The sequence below is a fragment of the Glossina fuscipes genome, unplaced genomic scaffold (genome assembly GCF_014805625.2).
Source record: "Glossina fuscipes isolate IAEA_lab_2018 unplaced genomic scaffold, Yale_Gfus_2 109, whole genome shotgun sequence".
Classification (NCBI taxonomy): Eukaryota; Metazoa; Arthropoda; class Insecta; order Diptera; family Glossinidae; genus Glossina; species Glossina fuscipes.
The window spans coordinates 1,604,249-1,623,121 of NW_023998452.1; the positions used below are offsets into that span (position 1 = coordinate 1,604,249).

Below are 18,873 nucleotides of genomic sequence, written 5' to 3' on the forward strand. Positions count from 1 at the left end.
GCGGCGTAAAAAACGAGAGCCAAATTGGCGTTTACTTGTTTTATATAAACCAACCACTTGTGGTAAACAGTAAGAAGCATGAAAAGTGAAATGGATAGAAAATTATGTAGAATTTTGTAAGCGACAAAAATAATAAAGTTAAATGCAGTGTTTAAAATTGTAGTTTTTTTTATTACAGGAAAATTTAGATATTAAATATTGTTTTTCACAGATTTGCTTAAATCATACAAATACACCATTCGTTATCATTACATTAAATTTTCTCCTCCACTCCTGAATGGCAAAAATGTTTTTTTTGCATGTTCATATATGGACAAATAAAGAGAAGATCTAGTATATAAAATGTTTTATGTAGAAATGTTCAAAAACTGTAATTAGACGTTCGACATATTAAATACTGTATTACGTACTAGTGCAGGTAGGTGATCAGAAGCATCTCATAAAGCCTTCTCGCCCGCTTCATGGTGATCCTTTCTTCTGCGTCGCGATTCTTCTCCTCAATTATCGAGCATAAAAGAAAATTACGACGCATTGGTGAACATTGCTTAATTTAGCTTTATATTTAAGACAAGATTGTACTTACTTTTACCAAATTTTTTTTTCTCTTTCTTCACAATTCAGAAATGTAAGTTTGGACAAAAATGTTTTTTCTTTAATTTTTTTAAAATTTTAAATAATTCATTTTCAAATAGTTGTTGGTGTTTTTTCTTTGCAGCTGCTTTTGAGATTTGTGGTGAGTTTGCTTGGTTTACTCAATACAAATTTGTTCTCAGAGATAGCAATTTTATTATAGCCAGATTTGACGTACTGAGAGAGCGCAGTTGGCGATAATCGCCAGCAAATTTGCCAACACGATTAGATTCTCTTGGCGATTATCGCCTACTTTATTGTCACCTGCTTACATGATTGTCTTCCTTATAAAAAAGTAAGCGAATATTAAGTTTGAGATTGGCATAGACTATATCACGTACAGAACGTGTCAATAATAAGTGGCGAAAACGTACATAAAACGTGATGTATAACTCATATTTTTAACTTATCTACTTATTACCTATGTGATATTAAAAAGAAGTAGAGAAGAATTCTGCTTGTTTTGTATTCAAAGCTTCTTTCAGCATTCACATATTTCATTTATTTACGTAGCGAAATATAAAATGTTATATGTGTAACGTACGAGTTTTTGTTGAGCGTGTGACAAAAACACCATTATATGGCAATTCTGTTAGCTTGTAATACTGAACATACTTGTCACATTATGAAATTTATTTAGCCGCTGCTGACTAACAACAACAAAGCTGAAGTGACATTATTGTAAAAGAAGTATTAATGAAAGTTTCAACATTTTTTTATTATATCCTTTAAAAGTAAATATTTATTAGCTAATTAATTGGAATACTTACGATAAGTTTAGTATCGATGAGTCTCTTTAGAGATATTTTAGCACGTTTCCCTCGGGGCGGCCTAGCATATGTTTTTGCCTATGGATCTGGAGTAAAGCAGCAGTTAGGCTACAAAAAAATTGACCAACAGAGAGACAATATTATTGATTTAATATTTTGTGTAAAAGATCCCTTGGGTTGGCATGCTGAAAACATTGAACGTCATGAAAGCCATTATTCGGCGTTAAGACATTTGGGACCTACTTTTATTATGAAATATCAAGAATATTTTGCAGCCAAAGTGTATTTTAATACTTTAGTGCCATTCCCGGATTTGGGTGTAAATATAAAATACGGTGTAATATCAAGGGAGCATCTGTTACAAGATTTATTGGAATGGAGGTATTTATATATTGCTGGACGCTTGCATAAGCCGGTTCGTGATATTGTGCCATTCGAAAGCGATCAATTATTGACGGATGCATTAGCAAATAACTTAAACATTGCTTTCCAAATTGCTTTGCTATTACTACCCGAAAAGTTTACAGCATTTGATTTGTTTTGTGCCATATCAAATCTGAGTTATAAAGGAGATTTTCGTATGATTTTCGGTGAGAATAAAAATAAAGTACGAAACATAGTAAAAGCTCAGTTACCAGAGTTTTTCAAATTATATGAACCAGCCATGAAGTCCTTAAGTCAATATGTGGCCATGAAATTTAAAACCAAAACTCGGAACGTAGAATATTTTGAACAAGATAAGTCACCAAGTGTAAACGAACATCATTTGCGGTATGCTCCGTCAGAGTTACGTAAACGTTTGCTAAAAAATGCTGCTTTCAAAGGCACGTACGCAGAAGTTATTGTCCATTTAGCAATGCAAAAAAATTTACACGATATTGTTCAGGTTTCAGTAAACGATATAGTATGGCGTAGCAGCATAACACAATCTTTAAAAAATATTCCAAGCGCTGGATTCGTCAAATCCTTAGCATATAGTTATCGTAAAGCTTTAAAAACTTTTTCTGCGTAAATCGGTCATCTTACTTTCATATCCATTGCCACTCTCTACTTGCTTTTATTTGTAGGACAAATGCATTTTCATCGCTTTTTAATTAAGGCTTTAAAGTTGATAATTAGTGTGTAAATAAGTAAAGTCTATTTAACACATATTTGATGAGCTTATGCGTACAAAAGCTTTAAAAAATAATTAGTAATTTATTTCTTGATAATTACATATAACCAAAGTAGTTTGTTATTCTTTCTTTTTTTTAATAATTTATTGTTGTATATTTTGTATCCAATTTTTAATAATAAACTATTTATAAATTGCTAACTGACCGCAACTGATGTAAGCGTTTTCTTCTTCTCTCTGCAGTTTCAAACCGGCCAAATCACATTTTTAAGTTCAACCGAAAAGCGAAATTCTCGTTATTCTCGCGTCATGTCCAGTGATATAGAATTGACAGAAATGGAAAGGGAAAGAAAAAAGAAGAAGAAATCAAAGAAGAAATCTGAACGGAAAAAACTTAAGAAAGAGAAAAAGAAGAAGACTGCTAAAAAAGAATCCAAAACTATCAAGTCGATCAAAGATGATATTACGAAATCTAAATATATTGTCCCAAATAATGAGACAAGTTTATTTGGCCCTGCTTTACCCCCTCATTTAATAGGGCAGAAAGTGGAAGCTTCTAAGGAGCCAATTCAAATTATAGAACCTATTCGAGGTGAATTTTTAGAAAATCATAGTTTCCCCTTGAAAGAAATATCTCAACGAGATGATAGCACTGGAGGAAATGTTGAAGAATCTTTAATTGACACTTATGGGCCTTTACCAGTTGGGGAATTAAGCTCTACGCAAATAAAGTTGGAAGAGAGAGCTTTACAGTTGAAAATGGCAGCTATAGATGGGACGCTTGTTAACAGAAATGCCGATCAAAATGTGCGTGAGGAATGGATGTTGGAGTTACCAGAGATAGGTTTAAAGAAGGGTTTGCCATCACTGAGTAATTTGAAACGCGGTTTTTATCATGGAAAAGATAACCCAGATTTCAGTAATAGGTAAGTCATTTCGAAATTGAATTATAAAAAAAAATTTCTAAAGAATTTATTCAATACGACTTTAGAAGCACTTGGAAGTGATGCTATTTTTCTCATATTTATCGAAGATTTTACTCGTTTGATTTTTAGAACTGATTGGACGAAAACACCGAATCAAAATGTTGATTTTAAAGGAGAAAAACCTTGCACATCAAAACGCACCAGCACCAGCGACTCGTTAAAAGATAAGGCTCAACTCTTATATGATAAGCAACGAGATCGTGAACAAGAAGCTATGGCCAAAAGGCACGAAAAGAAATATAAGCGTGATGAATCCCTTGTTGAAATGCATAAAAAAAAATTGCGAAAAGAACAGAAAAAGAAAGAAAAGGAAATGAAGGAAAGCAATGCAAAACGTGAAAGGCGACCATTTAGCCGCGATTTGGATTTAAAAATAAATAAAATTGACAGCAATCAAACTAAACAAATAGTGGATAAGGCGAAAATTCTAGATACAAAATTTTCTACTGGTCACACTAAATATCTTTGATATATCATAATATACGCTTGTAGTTCTACTAGGGGATATACATTCGTCTTCATTCTTAGAGCTATGTACTATGAAAAAAGGAGAATAATTTATTTTTTAAGTAACTTTATCGCTGAGGTGCAGGTTTTGGTTTCGGTATTTTCGCTAAGAGCATTTGTATTTCGTCTTTTTCCTTCCAATCTTTCCATAACTCGAAAAGATTAACAATGGCGCGTACAATTTCCTGAACTTTGTCCAAATCAACGTTAAGTTCAGCGAACCATTGCTTCATCGAGTCTTTTTGCAATATGACACAGGCGATTTGTAAGCATGCTATAGCAATCTGTTAAATGATATATAGGTTTGTTAATTTAACTATGAATAATTGTTGTGAATTTAATTCACTTAACCTGGTATGGTGGATACAACAAACAAACATCCGTACGTAACGAATCATTAACAATTCGCCAGCTAAATGTTAATAACTGATCCTCTTGCCCCATATCTTGAACTAGCTGCAATAATGGACGATACGGTTGATACACAATCAGACAGCAATCCAAATTTTCTAATAAATAAAACTCGCATTCCAAAATATGATTTGTGCGATATGGAAAGTCTTGCGTGTAAGCGTAACTAAATTTACTTTTTATCACTGATTGGCAAATAGAAATTAAACGGGAATTTGAAATCACACCAAACTCTTCAACCTTAGATGCTAAAAGTATACAAGTAGGGGCCAACAGTAGAGGATCGATATTTTTCAAGGAATTTCTTGCGTAAAATCTTTTAAAATACACTGTTGCAGTGGCAATAACTTGTTGACGTAATTTCAACTGCTCTCCAAGTACTTGAATGACATTGGCAAAGAATATGAACACTTTTTGATACTCATCTTCGGATAGAATTTGTAAATCGTATTGACGTTCTCGTATTAAGTCTTGACGATCCAAAATCCACTGTTGGGAATGAGAACTTTGCCAAAAATTTCCAGCCATCGAAATTTCCAGAGCAATTGGAGAAGCACTCGAAATTTAGACTGCGTTAAAAATTGGTTTATTGCCTTTCCCGGTAATTTCGACAGAATATCAGCTGTTAGCTGCGTTACGCATAGTGATGCCACACACGCGAAACCGTCATTAAATATATAATTTTCGGAAAATAATATTTTTTCGAAGGGTTGGTAATAAAAGCCAAATTCTTTTCTTAAAGGACTTGCTTATCGTAATTAAAAAAAAATGTATCTACAAAATTTAGAAATTGAAATTTAAAAAACTTTATTATAAAGTTGAAAATTCCATTGTGTTCACTTTCAAGGCAATTATATTGCAAATCTAAATTAAAAAAAAGAAATTACTTTTTTAAACTTTTATCTACTGCTTGCGACATTACGAAATTTCTGATTGTCATTTAAGATAACTAACTTCATTAAAGAAAATTAATTTTCTGAAATCATTATTGGCTAGTCTTATTTCGAGGACACATTCATAAGTTTTCCGATCGAATAAAAATTCAAATAAAAAATGGCTATGTGTGTACTTGGCATTTCGCAAAATTTGCGACCGCTCTCCAAAGGAGTAAACATGTTAAAGGTAATTAATTGCAAATATCCTTTTTTTTCCTCTTTTGGAAGAAATATTACATAATCAACGTACAAGATTTCGGATACTTGGAAAAATTCGAAAAAGGTATCTATCCATTAGAAAAAGACGAAGCCTAATAAATCTGTTTGCAGCGCTTCAAAGCTTCTAATGCAGAACTAATGACGAAGTGTCTCCTGAACATTCCAGCGACCCAAGTGACTATAATGGACAATTGTTTGCGCGTTGCTAGCGAAGATTCGGGTGCTTCTACTGCCACAGTAGGCCTTTGGATTGATGCCGGTTCTCGATCTGAGACGCCACAAAACAACGGTGTTGCCCACTTTTTGGAGCATATGGCTTTCAAGGCAAGTTAAACTTCTGTTAAGGTCTGCAGAAATTTTGAAAGACTATATTTCTTTTAAAGGGTACTTCTAAAAGATCTCAGACAGATTTAGAATTAGAAGTTGAGAATATGGGCGCCCATTTGAATGCTTACACTTCGCGGGAACAAACAGTTTTCTATGCCAAGTGCTTGTCAAAAGATGTACCAAAATCTGTCGAAATTTTGGCTGATATTATACAATATTCAAAATTAGGCGAATCTGAAATCGAACGTGAGCGCTCGGTGATTTTACGTGAAATGCAAGAAGTTGAAAGCAATTTACAAGAAGTAGTTTTCGATCATCTGCACGCCACTGCCTACCAAGGAACTGCACTGGGTCAAACTATTTTAGGGCCCACGAAAAATATCAAGTGAATTTGTTCGCGAACCTTCTTATTTCAAATATTTAATTTATCGTTATTTTAGGAGTATTGGCAGAAACGATTTGCAAGCTTACATCAACACTCATTACAAGGCTTCGCGCATCGTTTTATCTGGTGCTGGTGGCGTGAAACATAATGAATTAGTGCAGTTGGCCGAACAGTATTTGGGTAAAATGGAAAACACGTTCGATGGCAAACCACCATCAATGGATCCTTGCCGTTTCACTGGCTCTGAAGTTCGTGTTCGTGACGATTCGCTTCCGTTGGCCCATGTTGCCATCGCTGTTGAAGGTTGCGGTTGGTCGGATCAAGATAACATTCCTTTGATGGTGGCCAATACATTGATTGGCGCATGGGATCGCTCTCAGGGAGGCGGAGTTAATAATGCTTCCAATTTAGCCCGTGCCTGTGCTGAAGATAGTAAGTTTTCTCGTTTTCGTTATCTAAAGCTCTTATCCGATTATAATTTTCATGGCGGCAGATCTCTGCCACAGTTTCCAATCGTTCAATACATGCTATAAGGATACAGGCCTATGGGGAATTTATTACGTTTGCGATCCGTTAGAGTGTGAAAATATGTTATTTAATATTCAAACGGAATGGATGCGTCTTTGCACTATGGTCACGGAAGCTGAAGTTGACCGTGCCAAGAATTTACTAAAAACCAATATGTTATTGCAACTCGATGGTACTACTCCCATTTGCGAAGATATAGGTAGACAAATTCTTTGTTACGGGCGGCGTATACCGTTGCATGAACTCGAACAACGTATTGAAGCCGTTGATGTTAAAAATATTCGTGATGTTGCTATGAAATACATTTACGATAGGTGTCCTGCCGTTGCTGCTGTTGGTCCTGTCGAAAATTTGCCAGATTATAACAGAATTCGTTCATCTATGTACTGGTTGAGGGTTTAAAATTGAATAGGGAGATTCAAGGGGAGTGTGATTTAAATGTTTGCGAAAAATGATTAATAAATTAAATCTAAATTATTGAAAGTAAATATAAATTTCTCTTGTGTAAGGAACAAATTAATCGTGATTAATAAACTATTATGTGATTAAAAAACAACCTGAATAAACTGAAGTTGCCAGTTGTTCGTGAACTGCGTAGTTTTTACTTACGAAGTCAATTGCTTAATAGGTCTCGAAACGTCTACAAATTTTTATTAAAAATGCTCGTAATGAAAAATGTACAGCGTTTTTCAATGTGTATGTAGTATTACATACACCCTTTTGTTTGTTTTGTTTTTTGATAATGAATAGTAATTACATAAATGGTTAGCTTATTCATGCGTATATCGTATTGGAATACCATTTAAGCCCTTTTCAATTACTGCTGGTTCAGTGCGACCCAAAGCGGGTTCTAAACCAAGCCAAGTGCGATCCTCAAACCTTAGGCCAATATTTGAAGACATAATCTCCATACGGGGTGCTTTGGTTACGTCATAGTTTTGTTCTTTTAATGCAGATATATCGGGTTCATTATTAACATTGCTTACGTGCCCACATACTCGTAAATGTCCATCGATTAAGCTTACATCATTGGTTTTATTAAGATCGGTCACCTCGAATTCGACAAAGGAACGGCCTTCAGGTAAGAGTTCCTTGAAATCTGTTACATATACTTCAGGGTAATGCGAATGCCATGAGGGATTTAAAGCCATCTCAGCTTCAAAAACTGACACAATAGGTCTGTAGAACTCTTTCGAGTCAAAGTTGTTATTAAAAGGGCAGCCGATTAGCACAAAGCAATCAATTTCTAAGAAATTTGCCAACTTAGCGGGATTGATGCGACCCACCGAAATAATTTGAGTTTTTATTCCCCGACTTTTCGCCATACCCTGTATACGTTTTACCATGTCCAGGCAACCATTTGCATTAAGCGTGGCGACTATCAAACCTAAAGTTTGGGCATCTTTACACTTTTCTATGTAATAGTAACGGCGACGTATATAGTTAGCTTTTAAAGGATTTTTCTCCTGAAAATTGTTTAAAAATGATTCGTATATGAACCATTTTGCTGCTTTCGTGCTAAGTGATAAATTAAAGAATCTAATATTATCCCTGCCCACGAATACGCAAACACACGATTCATCCAATTCATCGATTTCTTTATGAAAATCTCCGCACTTTCTGATAATTTGACCATTGTGTGATAAAGTACCGTAATTAGTGCCGCCATATTCGATAACATATAATCCTTTACACTGCAATCTTTTCAAGTCACTTAAGAAAGTTTTCTTGGTCTCATCATTGTCGAATTTTGTCATTTTTAACAGAGATTCTTCTTTTTCTTCGAGAACGACGGCAGATTCAGCTTCAAGAACATGATGATATCCAATATCTAAGTAAATAATAACTGTTTCACCTTCGAAATCCTGCTTAAAGTTTAAAAGATGTTCAGAAAACTTTAGACAATCGATGGACAATTGTGGAAAACAATAAAATACGGGCAAAGAAGAAGAAGAATTGCTTCGACAAGCATAACCGAAATGTAAAATGCCATCGGCATCCACATGAGCAGCAGCTATCTACAGAAAAGATATTTGAAATTTTTAAAAAGATATAAAGAAAAAAAAATTATGCTAAAAACCTCATCTACACAGCAACTGCCGTAGGACGTGTCTGCCAATATAAAAATCTTTACTTCATTATCGAGCTCTTTATCGTTAGTTAATTCATCCCGCAAACTTGTAGCGATGGCTTCACTGTGACAAAGGTAGTCGTCAGGGAATTGTAAACAAACCTATCAAAAGCATAATGATGTCATTACTTTTACTTATATATATACATATATGTTTTCCACGATTTCCCATTTACCCTTCTCAAACTATTAGAACGTATCCACCTTATGCATTTTTCACGTTGCTCTTCACTCCAAATTTGCTCGTAACTTGCTGGAATTGTTTCATCAATTTCCACTTGTTTCTCCAAACTAACACCTTCTGGACTTGAAAATGCTGATGCAGTCGAATTCATTTTTTTTTTGTTTTTTTTTATAATTTGACAAAGTTAAGAAAATTAGAAAAGTTAGTATCGTCTTTGTTTACAAATGTTAATATTTGCGAAACGAGACAGTGATGCCCATTAATGCTTTATTTCAACGCAATTGACATGGTTCAGATGCATTTTGCTTCTTCGTTCATCTCGATAACGTCACAAAGTTGGTTTTGAGATTGTATTAAATCTAAGGGGGCTGATACATTGGCGCGTCATTTTCGTTTTCGGGTTAAAAACTTTCACGGTGGTGCTATTATATTGTTTTACAGAAAAATTCAAATAAAAACGTACGATTTTAGAATCAAAAATAAAGAAATCAAGGTTAAGATAAACTTAATCATAAACAACAAATGAAGAAAAAAATAACAATTTTGTTACGCTTCATAACCTGTTTAAATTTTTTAACACCATCGCGAGCTCTTTTGTACATGACTTGGAAATTACTACTTATGACTCTCCGATGGAACAGTTTCAACTTTAAGATAGATGGTCTTTATCGCCTGTTTTTCATTTCTGAACGATATAAAACAAAAGTGCAAATCACATAACATAAAAGAAATTACTTTAATGTAATAAATACCGTTAAAATTTTTAAGGAACGATCATCATTTATTCTCTGCTTTTTTTATTTTTGTTTCATTTCTACGTAGACACGCAAAACCGTATGATTAATCAATTCCCGTAAAGTTTTGAAAAAGGTTGGGAAAGTTGGTCTCCCACTACGAAAATAGGAATAACGTTTCAGCCCCCTACTTGCGTAACTGTCTGGTGGTAGACATTTGTAAGGTCTATTTTAACGCTGTTTCGATTTTCATTTTCTTGAGGCACTATTTTCATAGGCAGAAAAGATTTTTAAGGAGCGTGAATTTTTTTGATGGGACAAGTCGCCCTCCTTTAAGGAATCTGTTTTATTATTTTTTTTTTCGCCCTTACTACCATAACTTCAATGTTATCAGACTGTAGACAATAAACTGGCCGTCGTCAAGGTCGTTCTTTTCTAATACTCTAAATATATGGAATCATTTGGCAGCCGTTATAGCGATCCTTATCAACTCGTTCAGTTTTCTACCGCCTTTCTTAAGTATGCATGGATCTTAACCTTTTCAAGTGATATTCCTTTACGTATTATGCTATATTTTCTATCATTTTTATCGTTATTTTGAAATTAAACCAAAACAAGTATAGACGTAGTGGACGGGAGGCAACCGTTAAATACCCTACAGCACATTCCTAATATCTCACATGGGAAGAGACCGAAAGCGCACTCTGATCTGAACCGTTTTCAATGGTGTTTGGGTCGGTATACCAAATTTCATCAATATATCTGAAAACTTGCGAGCTGCTAAGCTGAATACAAGAACACAAGACGCACAGGCAAGCTTAGTTCGCTTCTGAGTAGTGATCCCGAATCGGTCCGTATAATAAAAGGTGCGTCGCACAAACGTAATGTGTCTTTAGACCACAAGTGGTGTGGAAATTTGTGTTTGATTTAGACAGCTGTTGTCACCTCAACTTTTCCTTTTCCCTTCTTCTTCCGTAAATCAACAATAGATGAGGGAACAATATGAGGATCAAATTCAATATCTATAGGATCTGAGTATTCATGACTTCCAATTGAAGCTTTTTTATCATTCATTTATTTTGGAGTAAATATTTTATCAAATTTCTCGCCTTTTTCGCCGACGACTGACGATAATCATGCAACGTGAAACGTTTTCTCTTTTGAAAACATTAAGGCAACCGAAATAATTTTTGTAGACCTATTTGTTATGACATATTTAAAGCTTAAGTCTAAATTAATTTTATGTATGTTTATAAAAAATTATTGATTATTGATTATACATATAAAGAATACAATATTTGATTAGAAGAAAAAATTTTCTCTAAATATTAAAAATTTTACACTTTTCAAAAATATTCGTATATTAATTGAAGGTCGTCGTCCTAATTTAATATGGCGTCTTGTTCGAAACGTGGTAAAGATCGCCTTACATTTATACCGGACTATCGCACGCGACCCTTAACTGAAAAATTTTACTCAAAGTACGACAGAATGCCCAAAGAAACAACGCCCGAGATAAGAAAATACGAAGAAGAAATTGAACGCGTTCGCACTTATGACATCCGATGCCATATAAAATTACCCCGTTATTCCAATCAAACTTATGGCTGGTTACCCGGCTATAAAATACGTTTCCTGCAATATTGCGATTTAAATATTGAAGAGAGTCAAGCTATTAAAGACGCCGTCAAAAATATATTTATAGATCATATAAGTGATCCTTTGCCATCATATCATGAGTGCTCATGTAAATTTTTGCGCAAAAGGCCCTGTTGGACTTAAGTCTTTATGAAAACACATTCGATTATGAAATGAAATAAAAAAAGAAAAACGTAACATAAAAAAAAAAATAAAAATTGCAAATTATTGTCCTGAAAATCATTTATGAAGAAGTAAATTTACTGGCGACTCTGTGCATTCGGGACTATCCTCCAGCATGCATTCTAAAGCACATACTTTATGCGAACTTCAGACAAGGAAGAGATTTGAAATGTTCAATATATTTCAAGCTTAAGTCATGTAGTGTGGAGCTCTTTTTGGGCACACGCATGTTTGTATGTATTTTATTATCCCATATTCATATGAAGACATCTGTCGGTGATGAAAGTTTCGGTCAGATAACTTTTTGAATCGTACACACGTATTACAAAGTATTTACCATGAGTCGTCGATGCCTTTTTTTTTTAATTGCGACCATAACCAGATATCGAATAACATTTTAAGAATGTTCTTATCTCTATTTTCAAATAGACAATGGTGATCTGTAGAAACACGGTGAAGAAGCCGCTATGAAAAATATGCTTTTTTGTAAAAGCTATTGTGCCGCCATTTTGTTTTTTATTTAGATCGTATTTCAAGTACTTCGAATTATATGCAAACATTTGGGAAAAGCTTTCCCAGTAGATCGATTTGCTTTCATAAGTGAAAAGCGGGAAAATGGTTTATAATTTCATGTTCATAAAGTAGCATTGCCGCTCAAGACATAATTGTACTCTTGTGTTCACTTCGTAATGTCTTTGCCATTTAGTCAAAGAATTCATTCATTATTTTATAATAAGAAAAAACAACTAAAAGATTGTAGTCGGTCACGGTCGACCATTGAATAATTGACATACATCACCCAGTATAGTCATTCAACTGTTTCAAAATAGACGTTATAATATATCTAGGCGATATAGTATATATAGTTCGATTCGAACCAGTATCAACAGCGTTCGTCTCTGGGCTAAAGCATGTCAATGCTGCAAGTTTCATCAAAATATCTCAAAAATTGCGACCCGTACCGACGCTAGGATTAAATCCATTCAGAAAATGATTCGTAATCAATCGGTATAATGAAACTTGGGTCTATCTGAAGTACTTCTCGGTGTTACATACGCACAAACTTAATATACCCTGTCTCACAAATGGTCTAAGGTATAAATATAAACTTTATAGTGAGTGCATCTTTATCTTTCTTCTAAGTTTTGCAGAACGTTTCGACAAAATGAATACACCGACTACTTATAACTTACGTGGTGTAGTGGAAATTATTAACGAAATAAAATAAAATTGTGCCGACTTTTTTCTAATTTATCTCAAATTGTGTCATAGAATGCGAAAAGCTTTTCCCCAATAATTGTCTCATTCGCTGATGTTTCGCTGTCCTTTAGACAGAGAGTCTGCCTAAAAGTTACAACAACTTGTAGAAGTCGGGCAGATAGATGAGAACGTGTAAAACTTAAACCAGGCCAGTACCAGTAAATTAATTCCCTTTTTAGCTTTTCGAGTGGCCAGCGAAAGGTAAATTTCTTTTTGAGTTTTAAAAACGGTTTAACAATTTATTAAATTAATTTATTAAATTAATAAAAAAAAGATTTATTACATCATCGCTTTATCGCCGTTCATTTATTGTAAGAAAACAGCTAAATCATATGCAAATGTAAATGTGTGCATATAAGTGTGTAAGTGTGTGAGTGTGTGAGTGTGCGCGTATGAGTAAATAACTTAAATACCAAAATGATTATTAATCCAAACGGTCAGCCATATTTAATTAGTGTTATTGGCTGTGTCTCCAAAACGCTCCTCATTTATTAAAGACCTAGCTTCGACTAGTACGGACTAAACAAATGTAGCGCGAGCGTACGTGTAAGGTAAGCGCAAGCATCAAGCACATCAAATGTTTTCTTAAGCAGGAAGTTTGTGCATAGGAATTATATATAGGAGGAAGACCTTAAAGATTTCACAAAAATTTCACCAGCAATGAAAGGATAGATAATAAAAAATTTTTTTTTCAAAAATTTCATAGTTCTTGGAATCGAATTAAACAATTAAGTATTGATTTTAAAGAAAAAAAATTTTCTATTAAATACGCACCGGAAGCCATAGTCCATACACACGCACACACACATATATACGGCTGATTATGGATGTTAACATTAAACTGCTATGCAGTGAACGTTGGTTAACAACCTTTAAGGCATATTTACAACAATTGTATTCATATATATATATATATATATTTAAGAAATAAATGATCAGACATGGCATAGAAAACATATTTAGACTCAAACGTCCGAGTTTAAGACACAAAATACAAATGAGAGAGAGCAGCAAGCAGAATGGTAAGAATCAGCGATGAATATCTAATAATTATGCAGATCAGGTACAATTATATACCAGCGGCAGCACGCATTTACAAAACTGTCCCGTCGTTGTACGGGTATGCAATTGTGTTAGTATCCCCGTAACTATGTATGGGTGACTAAACGCATTCAGTCACACGCCACAAAAACTCTATATTCACATAGATTTGCGTACGTGTGTGTGTGTGTGTGTGCAAATGTTAGCAGTGAGTACACTTTTTAAGTTTTTATAAAAATAAAAAAAATACAATTTGTTTTTTCACCGCCATACACTTATACGTATTAAGGTTTTTGGTAAAATTTAAAAAAAAAAAGTTTCTACCGAATAGTTTCAATTGTTGTATGTCTTCAGTCAACCCATACGCTTGCATTATTATCTACCAATATATATTAACTATGTTGCGTATATGTACACAATATATCGATGTATCTTTTAAATATGGAAAATAAAAATGAAATAAGAAAAAACAAAAAAAAAAAAAAATACAACTGCATGAGGTGTGGTGCTTAGCTCGTCTGAGGTCTTCTGATTTAGTTGCCAATATAGCGTTGTCACCAACGGATTGAACATTTTTTCATTTTCATTAATAAATTTAGTAAAAAATTTGTAATAAAATTAAAGATAAGATTGACTTTATATTTCTCTTTCTGCATTAAATCTGCGCCATACGAGCTGAAAAACTCATCTATTGATCAGTTGGCAAGATGTCGGCATAGCTGATAATTTTTTTTCGAAATTTTTAAAATACCGCTATGCTGCATCTAGTCAATTATTTCAATGGATAGCACAACGTTGGATTTGATCTTACGATCTGAAATTTTATTCTTTAAAGTGCTGATATCAATCAAACAATTCAATTAAATGGATTTTTTAATAAAATTGTTCCAGTTCTAGAGGTGGCATTCACCCATGATTTAACGTGTCATATAAGAGTGAATTAATTTCTTTCTTTTTTTTTTTTTTTTGTTTAATTAAGGACATTTTTACTGGAAAGACGCTTATTTTCACTCCGCCATTTTATGTTTATAAGCAGAATAAATAAAAGGACAAGAAGTAAAAGAAGAGAATGGAAATTTTCTCTTCTTATTTTCCATGAAACGGATCTCTTAAAAAAAAGAATTTAATTGAAGTTCGAAAATTTAAATTTACTATTGTTTACACAATAACAGAAAAACTTGAAATGATTATGAAAAGAAAGTTAATAGCAGGAGCAGGTTCTTTAATAGACCAAGTGCAACAGCAAATAAACAGGTTTGTGTCTTAAGTCTTTTGTTCAAACATCTAAAAATGAACGATTATTATTCTTATGAATTATTCACTCGTTACTTGTGAAGACGCTCGCTGGACGAAGCGAGGAAAATATTCTCAAATTGGCCGCCCAGTTCCCACAATATCACAAGAGACCAACAAGAATACAAGAATGCTCTTTAAATAGCACTTATAGATTTTCCTGTTCTCTTAAACCTCATTTGTTGACCGCCCAGTTACCACAAATTCCACTAGTTTATCACACCATTTAACTATCAGCTGCTTTTCTCTTAAATTTATTTTCTCTGTCCATTTTTTTTTTTTTATTTATATAACTCTTCTTTATATTTATAGTTTACCAGAAAGAGTAATCAAGTTTGAAAAATTGTGTGTATTATATATGTGTATGAAAATAAATTAGGCAAAAGTTATCTGTTATAATATCAAAGCTAAATAAAAAAATCTCGAATTGTATTTCATTTATTTACAAACTCTATAAACTACAAAATATTACTACGCAGTGCATGTATTGACCTCTCCGCCGCACTAATTTATGATTTTCTGTAAACAAATACTTTGTGCTGTCTTTTTACACTACTTACAATATAATATAAGTTTATACTATATATATAAGTTATATAAGTTTTTTAAGTGCTTTTTTGAGGGTTGATTTTTGTTTTGTTTTTTTTCCTTTTGCCACTTATTTATTATTTCTCCTATCTCCTCCTATGTATATTTATTATATGAAACACTTATAAGCGCTTTTCAATGTTAATAATGATGCGGGTGGCATCACCCTAGCTTCTTGTGAAACATAATACACATAATACACACGGCACTGAGAACTTGTGGACTTTGTGGGAACTAATAGTATCCACCACACCTAAAATATTTTACAAACTTATAACAAGAACAACAAAATGTTGAAACATCAATGCTTTATACACACATCATTACATAGCATATGAAGGCAGCTTTATAAGTAAAAAATCTGTTAAATGCAGCTTTATAAGTGAAAAAATCTGTTTTAAACATATTCATAAGTGAAAAAATCTGTTTTAGACATATTCATTGCCGTCGGCATTTCATTTCAAAATGAGAAATGAAAATTGCCGTCGGCATTCATAAATGCGTAATTCACAGAAATAAATAAAAATAATAATAATATTTGTTTAGAGAATATTTTGTGTAATGTATATATATATGTATAATTTGTTTAATAAATTTAAAGCATTTCTGAGCGAGAAGAAGTGGTATCCGGAAATCGATTCTGCTTCTTTCCTAGCTAGAAGCAGATCTCTTTCGCGCTACCTTTATTTGACATGGATGCAGGTCTTCTTCTTCGGTGGGCACACAGCGCAGTGTACGGATTATATTGTCCTAAATATAGTGTAGAAATTATCTAATTAACCCAACACAGTATGGAAATAGTTCTAAGCTTCCTCTATGAAGACATAGTTGGTCCTAATGACAGCTACGGCCTCGCATCGTTGATGAGATGTTTAAATTAAATTTAATTTTACCATTTGATTAATACCATGAGCTGAACTGCGACATACTGAGATAGGATATTTTTGCAAGTAAAATTGGTTATTTCGTGGTTTGAATATTCTTCAGTTTTTCGTGACTCACCCACCAAGCCAAACATGTTCTTTAATGTGCTCCAATGTCGTTAAGAGTTTAAATAAATAAACAGCAACATTTTTTATTTTCGCAATGTATAATGGCAAACAGAAAAAAATAGCATGATATATTGATATTGCGATATGTGGTAATTTGTTGGTGGCAATTTATTTGTTGAGAGATTTATGTATCTCGAAATTTTTGCTTCGCTGTGAGAGAAATTGGTCACATTAATTTTGAATTGGAATTGAGTAAATATCCTTCTTAAAAACTAATGTTCCACGCACAATATGCACATTTTGTTCACACATAGAGATAGTCACATTTTTGCTAGAATAAGAAACAACACATCAAAAAACAAAATTTCCATATGCGATAGTAAAATTCGCCAACTTTAAATCAATTTCCAAGCAGTGGGAACTCTGTTCACAGATGATCCAATATTGGTGACCGAGTCATATTTTTCACAAGTTACAGGCAATTAACTAAAAACATTTTAATTTTCGTGTAATAATACTACGAAAAATTAGTAGTCAGGAAAAATCATCGAATTAATTACAAGGAAAATAAAAAAAACATATTTACGAAAAAGAAGTCATTACTTAAGGAATGGATAGCCAGGTGAAAATGCTGTTTATAAAATATATATTTGTGTACAAATAAATAGAAAGGCTGTTGGAGCAATTGGATAGTAATAACTGTTTATACACTCTGGTCTCCTAAAGGTAGTTTCGTACTACTGAAGTCTTTTGGTCTCTTCGTCAAAAAGCTTTAAAAAAACAAAAAAAAAACGCACTTTCAAGGATTATATATCAGCAATTGGAATCAAAAGTTGCCTCCATGAAATATACCACTAGAAGCTTTTTATTTTCTAAATCATCACAATCTCAACTAATGGTCATTTTCTAGCCTCTTGGCGCTATATGACACTTCCACTGCCAAGCAAGAAGAAAAATGTAGTGCCTTGAACGTTTCGCATGGAAGATGCTTTCTGTTAAACCGCCAAGTTTTGAGGACTTTTGACTATATAAACTGTTTGCACTCAACCTACTTGAGATATTGCATTAAAATTAGCATGTACATTAGAACTGCAGCCATATGCAATAAGAGGCCCTCTCACGCCTTACATTGTCTTAAGGAGTTTTTACATATAATGCTCTTTCGATGGCAATACGGCAGACATGACTTTGGAGTCATTCGACATTATGCTTAACAACGCTCGATGCACGGTATATTTTTTTTTAGTACTACGACGTTAAAAGAATTGATGTTATGCTTTAATTTGACAAATCTTCCAACCTTTCAAATAATCATCCAAGCATTGATGTCATGGTTATAACAAAAGGCATAGATGAAATGGTTTAACGACCTAATGTGATACGAACAATGAATGTGCGCTTCTATATTTTCTATTGGAGAAACGGAACTCTCTTTCGCTTTTAAGATACTTATACGTATATATATGTATATATATATATATGAACTTTGTTGTCACGTTGATAAGAAATATAGTTTATAGTTAGTTTTAAGTTTAGAATCAAGTACTACATGTTTACATATTCACGCATTTTAAACTTACTGTCTACAAAAAGTAGTTACATTTACTATTATCATGAATTTTTTTATTTTCAATTCCTTGGTAATAATTTTCCCATTTCTCCTTTACATATTACATCCATTGCATGGATAAATTTATAGGCTCCAGCCGATGGTTATTTACTGGAAATTGTCGACAATAAGTGGCGCGAAGAAGAACTACCTTTCGATCAAATTTTAGTGCCTTCCGATAAGTTGCCCGATCCTGAAGCTGATGGCGGCGATTCCCATTTAACACTAAGCGAACAAGTAATTCAAGAGAATTGCCAAATTACAAAAATGAAAATAAAAAATGATTCGCTTTTATTTTAGGAACAAAAATGGATTGACTTAGCCTTGGGATCCTTGGCACCTGAATCATCATTAAGTGACCAATTAACCCTAACAACGTTCTAAAAGAAACCTGCAAGTTCAAAAATT

General features: G+C 33.3%; 6 protein-coding genes across 7 annotated transcripts; 4 read left to right on the forward strand and 2 right to left on the reverse strand.

Moving 5' to 3' along the window:
- Positions 1-831: 831 nt before the first annotated feature.
- LOC119638737 (GPALPP motifs-containing protein 1) lies at positions 832-4,067 on the forward strand. Of its 2 annotated transcripts, none has more exons than XM_038035709.1 (3): positions 832-1,364; positions 2,758-3,440; positions 3,570-4,067. In XM_038035709.1, the coding sequence occupies exons 2-3, from the start codon at positions 2,824-2,826 to the stop codon at positions 3,967-3,969; spliced, it is 1,017 nt and encodes a 338-aa protein (XP_037891637.1). In that variant the 5' UTR covers positions 832-1,364; positions 2,758-2,823; the 3' UTR covers positions 3,970-4,067. The 2 variants fall into 2 exon arrangements, with proteins under 2 accessions (XP_037891637.1, XP_037891636.1); XM_038035708.1 differs by lacking the exon at positions 832-1,364 and adding an exon at positions 1,710-1,781.
- Positions 1,355-2,543, forward strand: LOC119638738 (phosphatidate cytidylyltransferase, mitochondrial). Its single transcript, XM_038035710.1, has one exon. It carries the CDS (start codon positions 1,417-1,419, stop codon positions 2,410-2,412), a length of 996 nt encoding a protein of 331 aa, XP_037891638.1. The 5' UTR covers positions 1,355-1,416; the 3' UTR covers positions 2,413-2,543.
- LOC119638739 (cyclin-C) lies at positions 3,981-5,032 on the reverse strand. The gene is made up of 2 exons (XM_038035712.1): positions 4,359-5,032; positions 3,981-4,291 (listed from the first exon to the last, which is right to left on the reverse strand). The coding sequence occupies exons 1-2, from the start codon at positions 4,944-4,946 to the stop codon at positions 4,076-4,078; spliced, it is 804 nt and encodes a 267-aa protein (XP_037891640.1). The 5' UTR covers positions 4,947-5,032; the 3' UTR covers positions 3,981-4,075.
- Positions 5,033-5,190: 158 nt separating this feature from the next.
- On the forward strand, positions 5,191-7,383 carry LOC119638736 (mitochondrial-processing peptidase subunit beta). Its single transcript, XM_038035707.1, has 5 exons — positions 5,191-5,540; positions 5,684-5,896; positions 5,956-6,284; positions 6,340-6,716; positions 6,778-7,383. Exons 1-5 carry the CDS (start codon positions 5,472-5,474, stop codon positions 7,212-7,214), a joined length of 1,425 nt encoding a protein of 474 aa, XP_037891635.1. The 5' UTR covers positions 5,191-5,471; the 3' UTR covers positions 7,215-7,383.
- An 86-nt stretch (positions 7,384-7,469) lies between these two features.
- Positions 7,470-9,394, reverse strand: LOC119638735 (2-(3-amino-3-carboxypropyl)histidine synthase subunit 2). Its single transcript, XM_038035706.1, has 3 exons — positions 9,120-9,394; positions 8,893-9,045; positions 7,470-8,830 (listed from the first exon to the last, which is right to left on the reverse strand). The coding sequence occupies exons 1-3, from the start codon at positions 9,276-9,278 to the stop codon at positions 7,583-7,585; spliced, it is 1,560 nt and encodes a 519-aa protein (XP_037891634.1). The 5' UTR covers positions 9,279-9,394; the 3' UTR covers positions 7,470-7,582.
- A 7,918-nt stretch (positions 9,395-17,312) lies between these two features.
- Positions 17,313-18,871, forward strand: LOC119638732 (anaphase-promoting complex subunit 13). Its single transcript, XM_038035701.1, has 3 exons — positions 17,313-17,478; positions 18,556-18,702; positions 18,766-18,871. Exons 1-3 carry the CDS (start codon positions 17,467-17,469, stop codon positions 18,847-18,849), a joined length of 243 nt encoding a protein of 80 aa, XP_037891629.1. The 5' UTR covers positions 17,313-17,466; the 3' UTR covers positions 18,850-18,871.
- The last annotated feature ends 2 nt before the right edge of the window (positions 18,872-18,873 follow it).